The sequence below is a fragment of the Lynx rufus genome, unplaced genomic scaffold (genome assembly GCF_022079265.1).
Source record: "Lynx rufus isolate CCGP_SWC_20201006 ecotype Redwood Valley unplaced genomic scaffold, mLynRuf1.p SCAF_9, whole genome shotgun sequence".
Lineage (NCBI taxonomy): Eukaryota > Metazoa > Chordata > Mammalia > Carnivora > Felidae > Lynx > Lynx rufus.
The window spans coordinates 60,345,049-60,359,180 of NW_025814897.1; the positions used below are offsets into that span (position 1 = coordinate 60,345,049).

A 14,132-nucleotide genomic window follows, 5' to 3' on the forward strand; every position below is an offset into this window, starting at 1 on the left:
GTGTGTGTGTGTGTGTTTGTCACACTAGCCACATTATGAGTGCCCAGTGGCCACATGTGCCTAGTGGGGACTGTTTGGACAGGACAGATATTGAACATTTCCATTATTGCAGAAAGTTGTATTAGACGGTGCCATGTTATAGTTGTAGACACTCTCAAGTTCCTTGTGCCCAGCAGGCTATATTCTGACTCGGTTGAGAGTGCACCAGTGTGGACTTGCTTCAAACTTCTCTCCTGAGTCATTAAGACTTAGATGTCTTAATATCCCCAAAACCCAGGGGGAGGAAATCACCTCTTGATTATGGGTCTAGGTAATCTGTCAGTCGTCTGTTTGTTTAGATAGTAACATTTACTGATGTTACGCTGGGTCAGACCCTTTCCTAGACACAAAGGGTGAGAAAAGAAGGATAAGAGACATTTCCTGAAAATCCTACTAAACTATGTTTTAAAAACATAGTGATCAAAATTGCATATTTCTTTGATGTTTGAGGCTCTAGGGAAAACCGGGATCAAGTGTTCAATCTTGTACATACTAATGAGGTTAAGAATCTGGCTGAATGAGTATCTGTGAAGTTAATTACCAGTTAAATTTCTAAAAGCTTTGATTTGTTTGGCTTTTCTTCTTTCTTATAAGGGTGTATATTATGAAAAGAAATACCAGTAATTTAAAGGACAGCGTATATAGTGCTGGGGGAAAATTTGGACTGTAAAGTCAGATATCTTGGGTTGGAATACAAATTCATCACTTGAGCAAATGTTTGAGTTACCTAATGCTGTATAACAAACTTCCCCAAAACTCGGTGGCTTCAAACAGCAACATTTATTTTGTTATTTATCTGCAATCTGGGCATCGCTCAGTAGGGACAGCTCATCTGTGTCCACTTGGCATCAGATGCAGTGACTCAAAAACTGGGGGCTGGAATCACCTGAAGTCTCAGTCACTTGTCTGAGTCCTGGGCTGGGGAGACAAACAGCTGGGCTGCTCAGATATCTGTCTATATTTCTATGTAGTCTTTCCATATGTTCTCCCCATAATGGTGGCTTTGGGGGTAGCCAGGCTTCATGTATGTTAGCTCAGAGCTCTCAAGGCATGTGTCCCAAAATGGAGAAGGCCAGGTGAAATCTGTATTGCCTTTTCTTTTTTTTTTTTTTTTTTTTTAATTTTTTTTTCAACGTTTATTTATTTTTGGGACAGAGAGAGACAGAGCATGAGCGGGGGAGGGGCAGAGAGAGAGGGAGACACAGAATCGGAAACAGGCTCCAGGCTCCGAGCCATCAGCCCAGAGCCTGATGCGGGGCTCGAACTCACGGACCGCGAGATCGTGACCTGGCTGAAGTCGGACGCTTAACCGACTGCGCCACCCAGGCGCCCCTGTATTGCCTTTTCTAACCTACCCTTGGAAGCCACTCGACATCACTGCTGCCATATTCTGTTTGTTAGAAGATGAGTCATAAATGTCAGCCTATATTCCAGGGGAGGGGAATTCTCCTTTTGTGGGAGGATTATCATAGAATTGTGGACATATTTTAAAACCATCATAGCAAGTAATTAAACCTCTCTAAATTTAATGTGATTTGGGGGTAAGTTGCATTATCTTAGCGTAGTTCTGTTCTCGTTTGTAAAATAGGTGTGATAATTCATTGGTTGTGGGGGTTAGATGAGAAAATATTGTAGAAGTTCTTGGAATATTGCTTAGTATATAAACAGGTGATCAAAAAATTGTTAATTCTTTTTCCCTATCCTTCTTCCTTTTTCTAGTGTATTGAATTCCAGTTAACTATCATTTATTATCTTTCCATAATTAAAAAAATACGAGGAAGAAATTGCTTATTCTTTTTTTTTTTTTTCAAGTGAAACATACAACAAAGAAGAAGAGGTAGTCTAGTTGGCAGCTAGGACATATACACATGAAGGACATAAGAGTGATGTGGTACACTTATACATTGGGTGGATGGAATGTGCTATGGAAAGTTAGATGGCCTGTGTGGAGATCTCGGTGGGCTGACCCTAGGTATCCCTTGTGACTTGTGTGCTTTTTCCTTGCAGTTCCTGAGGGAAGACCTCAATTACCATGACCCGACAGTGAAACACAGCACCTTCCATGGTGAGGATAAGCTCATCAGTGTGGAGGACCTGTGGAAGGCATGGAAGTCTTCAGAAGGTAATAGGCAGCTTGGTTATCGATCCTAGTTGCTGGAAGGTTTAGAGAAGACAGAAGAAGATGGGCAGCAACTTGGCCTTAAAAGTACATGAGTATAAAATGCTTTGTAAAGAGCAAATTATTAAAATGGTTCTACATACAGTCACTGAATAAGACTGAATCTAGTCACCATGTTGGGAAAGGGGGAAGATGCTTCAAATAGAGTTGGAGCTGCTCTTCATTAGAATTCTAAATGGTTCTATCCTATCCCCACCCGTCTCCTTCCTACCTACCACAGTCTCTGCTGCTTCTCCAGAGTAGGGAGCTTACTGGCCTTTTGAGGCAGCCCCTTCCTTCTATCAGTCTCTACTTGGTCTCAGCTCTGCTGAGTCCTAGATGATTCAAAGATTGGGTGGAAGTAAGATGGAATCTCCCCTGAGTCTTTTCTTTTCCAGGTTAAATAGCCAGGTTCTTTGAAGAAAACATGTTTTCTCAGCCTCTTCCTCCTCTTGGTCTCCTGCCTGTGAACATTTCTGTTAATATCTTTCTTAGATCATAGTTTTTAGAGTCAGACACAGACCCGCAGGAATGGTTTGACCAGCACAGAGTTGAACAGGATCGCCAGCTTCTTAGTTCTGGACTCTGCACGTCAGCTAATGCAGTCTGATTTGATACTGGAGCCTTCAGCACTCACATCACTCTGCTAACTCATGTTGAACTTATTAAATAAAAACTTTAGTTATTTTTCATGTATAAAATTGTTAAACCAGGACTACCATTTTTTTTCCTGAAACATTTGCTTCAGAGCTGTGAGTGAAAGAGCATATCTAATAGTGTGAAGCTTGACAAGGAAGGGAAAAACAGGGTTTTTGCGTCCTCTCCATCTCTATCTGTGGCTAGAGTGTCCTTTGATACTAACAGGATTGAAAGCGGTCTCTTTGCAGGGTCTCATAAGATAGGTCTTGATGCTAAGAAGGGTTAAACATAAGTGACCATCAGGGCCCTTCCTTTGCAGATGAGGAGACTTAGGCCTAGATTTATAAAGTTACTTGTTCATTGTCATGCATTTAGTACATTGTAAAGCTAGGACTCAGACCTGGACCTTCTGCTCACTGGATCAAGGCTTTTCCATGCCATCTGGGTTGAAAGCGCTGGTCTGGTGGTAGAGAGAAACCAGTTTGGGTAGGAATAAGGCAGTTTTTATTTTTGTTTTAATCTTACCTAGGATTATAGAATTTTAGATCTGGAAGGGATTATCTATAAGGTAGGTTGAGAACATTAAATTTAAAACAAGAAGACCTGGGGGTGCCTGGGTGGCTCAGTCAGTTAAGCTTCCGACTCTTGGTTTCAGCTCAGGTCATAATCTCACAGCTTCGTGGGTTAGAGCCCCACATCGGGCTATGCTCGGACAGTGTGGAATCTGCTTGGGATTTTCTCTCTCTCCCTCTCTCTTTGCCTCTACCCCACTTGAGCTGACTCTGTCTCTCTCAAGATAAATAAATAAACTTAAAAAAAAAAAAAAGCAAGAAGACCTGGATTCTAGTCCTATTTCTGGCACGGACAGGCTGATACCTCTTATTAACTCTGTGTTTTTATCAATCTAGAAGAAGCTTAAGTTAGCTTTACAGACGGCTTTCTGGAAATCTTTAAAAGCTGAGTTCCTTGTGGGGGCTTTGTTTAATAGCTCCTGAGCAACTCAGGCTGTTTACTGATGAGAAGTCAAGCAGTGAAGTGATCTTTGGAATTATACTGGCACTGCCAGGAAAAATCTTCTACTAGTACTGTTTAATTTTAGTTTTCTTCTTTTTCTGTAACAACATAAGGACATGGCGCCTGGGTTTTAAGAGTGGGTTTCATAAGTGGGAACTTGGAATGAAAGATGGCAGGGAGAGCATTCCTGGCCTTCTCAAAGCTCATACACAAGTAGCTGGGAAGGGAAAGTGACCAAGAGAGGGCAGAAACAGGAGTAAATCATAATACTAAAAAGTAGCCAAGACAGTTTTCTGGTAAGAACTTTATTCCTGGACTCAGCAACTATTTGGAACACTTCCAAGCGTGTTCTAAATGACAGGAAGATGGAAGACAATGGAATGAGTTTTGAGGAGTTGGTCCCCATTACTGATGAGCAAGGGATATTCCAGTGCACTGTGATGTAGCTCACAGCTAAGCTGAGAAGTGACATGTATGTATCATTTTAGGGTTTTCTCACTATGTGTCATGCCTGGTGGTTTGACAAGCTAAAAGTAAGAATCTTCATGGGTACTGTTCCTCCCAACAATTTGCTTCATTATTTAGAGCAAGGCCCCTAATCTCTGGAGTGATGATTTCCAGAGCTACAAAAAGCATGTAATACTCTGGCAGTCGCTCAAAGTGGCTGGTCTGAGTTTTGCTAGATGATATAGATATCAGCAGTGTTCATTTGTGTTCAGAACATTAGCTGACTAATGTCAGTACCATCTATGTGATTAGTTGTTAACATTTTCTGACTGATACTGAGAGCCAGTCTTTCCTTCGTGTTGTTTAGATTTTAACAGAAAAGCCTGATAATTGCTACATTAGCCAGTTCTGGACTTCAATAATAAAAACAGCAACAACGAAGAAACTACTCTGATATTTACATGATATTTGATGTGTGCTAGCCACTGTTCTGAATGATTTATATATGTTAATTCATTTCTCACGAAAACCCTTTGAAGTATAAATACTATGATGGTCTGCATTTACAGATGAGGAAAATGAGGCAGAGAGTGTTTGATGAAATAATGTAATGCACTTCTTTCTAACCAGAGTTAGTACAGACTTCACAAATTAAGAGCGTAGTCCTCAGTAAGACTGCTCTCACTTTAGATACCAACCAGCCATAAACCCTGGGTGTTCCCAGCCACCTCTGCTCTGACCGACTGGCTACAAATCACAGTTCCCACTATCCCCTCAGGTTTGGTAATTTACTGCATGACTCACAGAACTCAGGAAAGTGCTGTACTTCTGATTACAATTTTATTAGAATGGATAAAAGTTAGGACCAGCCAAAAGAAGAGACCAATAGGGTGAGGTCTGGGAGGGTCCTGAATTTGGGACTTCTGTGTCTTCTGCCCCTGGAATCAGGACATATCACCCTCCCTAGCACATTAATCATGGATGTGTTTGCTAACCAGAAAGTTCATCTGAGCCTCAGGATCCAGAGGTTTTATTGAGGTCCGATTACATGGGCATGATTGATTGAATCACTGGCTGCATGACGGCTCTTCATCTCGAGCCCCCCTGTTCCTTTCTGATGGTTGGGCTGATAACTCCTGGCCCAAAGCCCCAATCCTCTAGTCAGCTGGTTGGTCTTTCTGGCAACTAGTCCCCATCCAGAGTCATCTCATTAGCTCAAACTCAAGTGTGATCCAAGGAGCCCCACCATGAATAACAAAGATATTCCTATCACCAGGGAAATTGACACCAAATTGACACCAAATTTGAAGTGTCTTTGAAGACAAAGACCACCAAATTCTTTGTTGTACAAAATTAAATAAGAAGGAGCTGAACAAACAGGGCTGAGGAAGGATCAAGAACAAGGGGGAACTCCAGGGATCCCAGCAGCAGGGTCTAGGGGATTGGCTTTTTCTAATTGGCTACTCTTGGATGTCTCCACTTCGTTCATTTTTCATCTAAGTATCTTTGCTCAACAGTGAGATATGGTGGAGGGAAAATCAGATTGGCATAGTTTGTATCACAGACTTATTATGTAAGGTAGTGGTAGTGAGAGCTTAGACTGTGGGGGAGGGGGCAGCAATTTCCAGTCCCTCTAAGGCCCTGTGAGGTAGGGGGGAGTGGTAGTTTTTTTAAAGGAAGGGATGCCAGGTAGATTTTGTAGAATCTTTGAGAAATAGAATTGTTTACATATTTGAGCTAGGGGAAATAGTAACAGTGTCCTTAGAAGGGTTGCTGGGAGGACTGACCTAAGAGGACTCTCTTCTAAAGCATGGCTTCCATTCTTCTAAACAAAGTACATCATGTCTATTTTTTCTCCCCTTTCCTGGACATGAGATTTTAAAAGATGCTATCTGCCAAACTTAAGGAACAATTTCGTTCTCCATTTGTATAGATCAAAGACATATTAAACTATCAATTTTGATTCTAACTAAAATGATTCCAGCTAAAAGCAAAAGTACTTGGTATTCTAGTGTGACTCTGAACTTTGTCTTGAGAAAATGTTTACTTTCTACTGGAAATGATTTGGAAATAATTCCAAAGAATAATTTAGAAATAATAAACTCACAGATCTCCAGTTCTGTCTGTGCTATTCTTTGCAGGATGGGATTTTTCACAGGAGGCAGTGGAGCAGTACTGGCAAACCAGGAGGGTTTTAGAGAGAAACCCAGCAGAACTGGCCTTTCTCTGTTGATATAGCACAGCAGGGGCAAGTGGCATTGGACTTCTGTCTAAACCATTTCAGAAGTCATATCAGTATAAAAGAGTTGGCATCCCCTTTTTGCTTTTACATAAACCCAGTGAGACATATGTTTCTTCTGTTCCTTTAGCTCTATAAAAATTACTTTGCTAAGTGAATCTTCAAGTCATTTAGTTAACTGCCTTAGCCATTGTTGCTGCATTTTGGGGGAGAAAGATACAATTGGCTTTTTATTTCTCTTGGATTCTTTTAGATACTTTTTTTCCAATAACAAAAAACAATTAGCATCAATGCAGTGATTTAAAACTTATCACAGGCATTTTCTATTTATATTAAGTAGCTGCTTGAGGGTGAACGTTCTTACTTGTATCCCCATTTAATAAAGGAGCATCTCTCACCTATTTCTGTTACCAAGTCCTGAGAATTCTCTCTTATATATATTTTATATGCATCTCCTATGATACTGCCTTAGCTTAACTTCATCTTTTTGAAAGATTTATTGAGTTGTAACTGATAATACAATCAGGTGTAAATATTTAAAGTGTATAATTTTTTAAAGTTTTGACACATGTATTCAGATGGCTATCCTTTATGAGATACATGCTTTGCAAAGATTTTCTCCCAGTCTGTGGCTTATCATTCTTTTAATAGTATCTTTTGAAGAACAGTAAGTTTTAATTTTTCTGAGGTCCAGTGTTTCAATTTATGCTTTTAAGAATTATACTTTTGGTGTCATATGTAAGAAATATTTGCCCAGCCCAAGGTCACACAAGCATTTTCTCCCATGTTTTCCTCTAGAAGTTTTATAGTTGCAGGTTTTACATTTAGGCCTCTAATCTGTTCTGTATTAATTTGTGGATGTTAGTGTTAAGTATGAGTCCAAGTCCTTCTTTGTGCTTATGGGTGTCTCAGTTGTTTCTAGAACCATTTGTTGAAAATTCTGTCCTTTCTCCCACTGCATTGCCTCGTCTTTTGTTAAAAACCAGTTGTCCATATAAGTATGGGTTTATTTCTGGTCTTTGTATTCGGATCCACTGATCTATTTGCCTGTCCTTATGTCAATACCATGCAATTTTGATTACAATAGTCTTATAATAACTCTTTTAGTCAGATAGTGTTAGCTCTCCAACTTTGTTTTCTTTTTTCAAGTTGTCCTGGCTGTTTGATCTCGAATCAACTTGTCAATTTCTATAAAAAAAGCCTACTAGGATTTTGACTGGCATTGCATTGAATCTATAGCTCAGTTTGAGAGAACTGACATCTTGACAATATTGAGTTTTCTGATCGATGTATAAGGTATATCTCCCCATTTAGTTAGAATATATATTTTGTAGTTTTCAGTGTACAGGTCTTTCATACCTTTTGTCAGATTTATCTCTAAGTATTTCATAGATTTTGATGGTATTATAAATAGTACTTTTAAAATTGTGGTAAAATATATAAAAAAGTTGACCACATAAATGGTATTTAATTCCTGATTGTTGTTTATATATAGACATATAATTGATTTTTATATATTGGTCTTGTATTCTGCAACCTTGCTAAACTCACTTATTTGTGAGATGCCATCAGAGTTTAAACTGAGATAATCAAGTCTTCTAGTAAAGAAAGTTTTGGTGTTTTCTTTTCCAATCTGGATGCCTTTAAAAAAGTCTTCTTCTTGTCTGATTGCCCTGGTTAGTATCTCCAGTACAGTGTTGGGAGAAGTGGTAAGAGTAGGCATCATTGTCTTGGTTCTGATCTTAAGGAGGAAAGACTCCAGTCTTTCATCATTAAATATAAACATTAAATATAAATATAAACATCATTAAATATAAAATATAAATATAAAATATAAATATTTTATATAAATATAAAATGTTTATATAAATATAAACATTTATCAGATTGAGGAAGCTATTACTAATTTGCTGAGAAATTTTTTATCAGGAATGGATATTGGATTTAAAAAAAATTGTTTTTAACGTTTTATTTATTTTTGAGAGAGGGAGAGACAGAGCATGAACGGGGGAGGGTCAGAGAAAGGGAGACACAGAATCTGAAACAGGCTCCAGGCTCTGAGCTGTCAGCACAGAGCCCGACGCGGGGCTCGAACTCACGGACCGCGAGATCATAACCTGAGCTGAAGTCGGCCGCTTAACCGACTGAGCCACCCAGGCGCCCCGGATATTGGATTTTTATCAAATGAGTTTTCTGTGTCTATTGAGATGATTGCCTGGTTTTTCTGTTTTTGTTTGCTAAGATGGTGAATTACATTGATTAATTTTTGAATGTTAACCCTGCATCCTTGGGATAAACCCCACTTGGTCATCATCCTTTTACTATATGATTGGATTCTATTTGTTAAAATTTTATTTCATATTTTTATACCTTTGTTAATGAGGGATATTGGTTTATAGTTTTCTTGTAATATCTTTGTTTTTGGTATCAGGATTATGCTGACCTCATTAAATTAATTGGGAAGTAGTCTTCAATTTTTCAGAAGACTTCATATATAATTGGTATTACTTTTCCTTAAATACTTGGTAGAATTCACTAGTAAAGCCATATGAGCCTGGTGTTGTCTTTGTAGGAAGGTTTTTAATGACAGTGTCAATTTCTTTCATAGGTATAGGACTGTTAGGTTATTTACTTCTTCAGTGAGCTTTTGTAGTTTGTGTCTTCAATTTGTCTATTTCATTACATCGTCAAATTTATAGGCATACATTTATTCATAATCTTTTCTTATTATTCTTTTAATATATTGATATACCCAAAGAACCAGTGTTTGGTTTCAAGGATTTTCTCTATTGTTAGCTATTTCATTGATTTTTACTTTGATCTTTATTATTTTCTTTCTTCTGCTTACTTTGGGTTTAACTTGTTCTTTTCTAGTTTGTTAAGGTGGAAACTGAGGTCATTGACTTGAGACCGTTCCTGTTTTCTAATATTGGCATTTAGTACTATAAATTTCCTGTAAGTACTGCTTTAGCAGCATTTCACAAATTCTGGTGTGTTGTGGCTTTTTGCTTTTTCCTAACTGATTTATAGGTAGCATAGACAGAGTAAAAATACCTAAAATGAAAGCACAACTGGTGGTAAATCCTTATTCTTTTTTTTTTTTTTTTTTTTTTTTGGTCTGATACAGTCTTCAATAACTTGATATCCCTCAATAATGTATTCCAAATTGAGGAATTATTCTGGCCCTGGAAATTCATGCCTCTGAAATCTGTCTTGTATCTTATATTCATCTAGTATTGGCTCTTCACCATGTTAGATGATATGTTTTATTTTTCTTTTTATTCAACTCAAATATTCTATTTACTTTCTATTTCCTTTTTGATATCTTCTTTGATTCATGAGTTTTTTTTTTAGAAGCATGGTATGTAGTTTTCAAATGTTAGGGGATTTTCTAAAGATTTTTCTGTTATTGATTTCCAGTTTAATTCCATTGTGGTTTGAGAACATACTTTGTACGGCTTGAATCCTTTACAGTTTTTTAAAACATTTTATTATGTTTCTGAATATTATATATCTTGGTACATGTTCCATGTGCATTTGGCTGTTGTTGGGTGGAGTGTTCAATAAATGTCAATCAGGCCATGTTGATTGATGGTGTGGTTCATGTCTACTAGATCTTTGCTGATTTTCTGCCTAGTTGCTCCATCAGTTATTGAGGGGGAGTATTTAAATTTTCAACTATAATATTGGATTTGCCTATTTTTTCTTGCAATTAGTTCTGTGAGTTTTTGCTTCATGTATTTTGAAGGTATGTTACTAGGTGCATACAGATTTAGGATTATTTATTTATTTATTTATTTATAATGTTTATTTATTTTTGAGAGAGACAGAATGTGAGTGGGGAAGGGGCAGAGAGAGGGAGACACAGAATCCAAAGTGGGCTCCAGGCTCTGAGCTGTCAGCATAGACCGTGATGTGGGGCTTGAACTCACTAACTGTGAGATCATGACCTGAGCTGAAGTCGGACGCTTAACCGACTGAGCCACCCAGGTGCCCCTGTTATTATTTTTTAAAAGTTTATTTATTTAAGGGGTGCCTGGACGACTCAGTCAGTTAAGCATCTGACACTTGATTTTGGCTCAGGTCATGATCTCATGGCTTGTGAGTTTGAGCCCTGCATTGGGCTCTGTGCTGACAGTGAGGAGCCTACTTGGGATCCTCTCTCTCTCTCTCTCTCTCTCTCTCTCTATTTCTCTCTCTCCCTCTGTCTCTGCCCCTCCCTCACTTACCCTGTCTCTGTCTCTCCCAAAATAAGTAAATAAACTTAAAAACAAAAAAACAAAAAAAAGGATGAAAGAAAGAAAGAAAGAAAGAGAAAGAAAGAAAGAAAGAAAGAAAGAAAGAAAGAAAGAAAGGACTGGTTGGCTCAGTCGGTTGGGCATCCAGCTTTGTCTCAGGTCATGATCTCACGGTTCATGGGTTCAAGCCCCACATTGGGCTCTCTGATGATCGTTCAGAGCCTGTAGCCTGCTTTGGATTCTTTGTCTCCCTCTCATTCTGCCCTTCCCCAACTTGTGCATGTGCGCTCTCTCTCTCTTTCGCTCTCTCTCTCAACAACAACAAAAAAAAAAATTAAAAAAAGAAAAAAGAAATGCATTAAATATAAAAACACAAGTATATTAAAAGTAAATACAGGGGCGCCTGGGTGGCGCAGTCGGTTGAGCGTCCGACTTCAGCCAGGTCACGATCTCGCGGTCCGTGAGTTCGAGCCCCGCGTCAGGCTCTGGGCTGATGGCTCAGAGCCTGGAGCCTGTTTCCGATTCTGTGTCTCCCTCTCTCTCTGCCCCTCCCCCGTTCATGCTCTGTCTCTCTCTGTCCCACAAATAAATAAACGTTGAAAAAAAAAATTAAAAAAAATAAAATAAATAAAAAAAAATAAAATAAAATAAAAGTAAATACATGGAAAAAGATACACAAAACTAATAATACTCAAAATAAAGCTATATTTATATTAAAATATCAAAATTATATCAAAATCTGATAGCACATAGCCTGATGTGGGGTTGAACGTATGAGACCGTGAGATCATGACCTGAGCCGATACCGAGTCAGACCCTTACCTGACTGAACCACCCAGGCGCCCCTAAATGCATATTTTTTTTGTTTAATTTTTTTTTCAACGTTTTTTTTTTTATTTATTTTTGGGACAGAGAGAGACAGAGCATAAACGGGGGAGGGGCAGAGAGAGAGGGAGACACAGAATCGGAAACAGGCTCCAGGCTCCGAGCCATCAGCCCAGAGCCCGACGCGGGGCTCGAACTCACGGACCGCGAGATCGTGACCTGGCTGAAGTCGGACGCTTAACCGACTGCGCCACCCAGGCGCCCCTTCATTTTTTTTTTTTAATATATGAGATTTCTTGTCAAATTGGTTTCCATAAATGCACTTGTTATAGGCAGTTTATGATTGGGTCTTATATTTTTTGGCAATCTGATAATCGCTGCCTTTTAGTTGGGGTATTTAGGCCATTTACATTTAATGTGGATATTAATATGAGTAGATTTGAGGCTACTATCTTGCTATTTGTTTTCTGATATTTTTCCCTACTGTTTTTTCTTCTCTTTTCTTTTTTTTCTGCCTTATTTTGGGTTAATGAGTAGTTTTTTATAATTCCATTTGATCTTTTTTTTCTTGTTTTAACCCTGTTTTGTTATTTTAGCGGTTGCTTTAGGCGATAAAATATGCATCTTTAATCTTTCATAGTCTTCTTTCTAGGGATGTTATTATTTTATTTGTTATTGAAATATAGTTGACAATATTTCATTAGTTTCAGGTGTATGACATAGTGATTCAACAACTCTATATATTATGTTTTACTCACCATAACTGTAGCTACTATCAGTTACCACACAATGCTATCTGTAACACCATTGATTATATCTCTATGCTGTACCTTTCATCACTGTGACTTATTCATTTCATAACTGGAAGCCTGTCCATCCCACTCCCCTTCACACATTTTGCTCTTTCTCTAGCCCCCTCTCCTCTGGCAACCAACCACTAGTTTGTTCTCTGTGTTTGTTCTCTGGGTCTGTTTCTGCTTTGTTTGTTTGTCAATTTATATTGTTTTTTTAGATTCCACATATAAGTTAAATCATATGGTATTTATTTTTCTTGAACTTCCTTCACTTAGCATAATACCCTCCAGGTCCATCTGTGTTGTTGCACATGTTAAGATCTCATTCCTCTTTGTGGCTGAGTAGTATTTCAATGTATATATACCACATCTTCTTTATCCATTCATCTATCAATGGACACTTAGGTTGCTTTCATGTCTTGGCTATTGTAAATAATGCTGTAATAAACAGGGGTGCATATATTTTTTCAAGTTAGTGTTTTCATTTTTTTAATGTTTATTTATTTTGAAATAGAGACAGAGAGAGTGAGAGAGAGAGAGAGAGAGAGAGCGAGCATGGGGGGCGGGGGGAGAGGCAGAGAGAAAGAGAGGGAGAGAATCCCAAGCAGGCTCTGTGCTGTTGAGCACATGGGGCTCAATCTTGTGAACTGGGAGGTCATGACCTGAGCTGAAATCAATAGTGGGACACTTAACCAGCTGAGCCACCCAGGCACCCCAGTGTTTTCACTTTCTTTGGATAAATACCTAGTGGTAGAAATACTGGATCATATGGTAATTTTATTTTTAATTTTTTGAGGATCTTCCATACTGCATTCCACAGTGACTGCACCAATATACATTCCCACCAACAGCACATGAGGGTTCTCAAGAGCTATTATTACACCTTGTCACATATAGTGTAAGAACCTAACACTAGTGTACTTCCATTTATTCCTAAATCTTAGTTCCACTCTCTGCACTGTGGCCTGGAAATTCTTTCAGAGCCATAACTAGGACAAGTATATCACCTGCCTCATTTGTTTACCATCTCTTAAGGATCAATGTCCATTATAGCCTGATGTCCAGTGTCTTTAAAACCATTGTTTCATATATTTTGTCTTTTCTCTTTTTTTGGTTGTTTCAGGAGAGAGGGTGAATTCCATTGTAGTTACTTCATCTTAGCCTGAAGCAGAAACCTCAGCTTAATCACTTTGCTTGGATGCTTTCATACTGTACTTCTTGGCCTGTCTAGCTCTACTGCAGTTTGTCCTTCAATTGGTTCCAGAGGGATCTTTCTAAAGTAAATATCTGACCAGATCTCTGCTTAAATTTTTCAGTGGCTTCTTATTTTTTATTTTTATTTTTTTAATAGTGAAACAAATATGCCAGAACACCAAATTTCTAGGTGGAAGAAATATTCTTAATTGGAACCTGGACTAATAAAGGTATTGCTAAAGATGTTACAAGTAAATTCCTGTGTAATCACATATGATAATCTTATGTTACTTGGAGGAGATAAATATTGGCTTTTCTATTCATTAGGTAACACTTGAGTTTGTGAAGAATTAGCAGTAAGCTTAGGTTACAACTGCTGTCTCATTTGGGACTTAACAAAATGAGGTACTTGAAAGCTTAGTAGTTGTTGATGAAACAAATTTTTATAGAAAATGCCATTGACTTTTTTTAGTGTTTATCAATGAGATGTTAAATGCTGAAATTAAATGTCCATTTGTAATCTCAACTCAATTATTTCAGTTGGG

General features: G+C 38.2%; 1 protein-coding gene across 2 annotated transcripts in view; it reads left to right on the plus strand.

The window, feature by feature from the left end:
• Positions 1-14,132, plus strand: part of STIM1 (stromal interaction molecule 1) — a 182,481-nt gene that overhangs the window by 127,773 nt on the left and 40,576 nt on the right. For both annotated transcript variants that reach the window (XM_047072482.1, XM_047072483.1), the window contains exon 3: positions 2,047-2,161. In XM_047072482.1, coding sequence (XP_046928438.1) covers positions 2,047-2,161 — 115 coding nt within the window. The remainder of the gene's footprint in view (positions 1-2,046; positions 2,162-14,132) is intronic.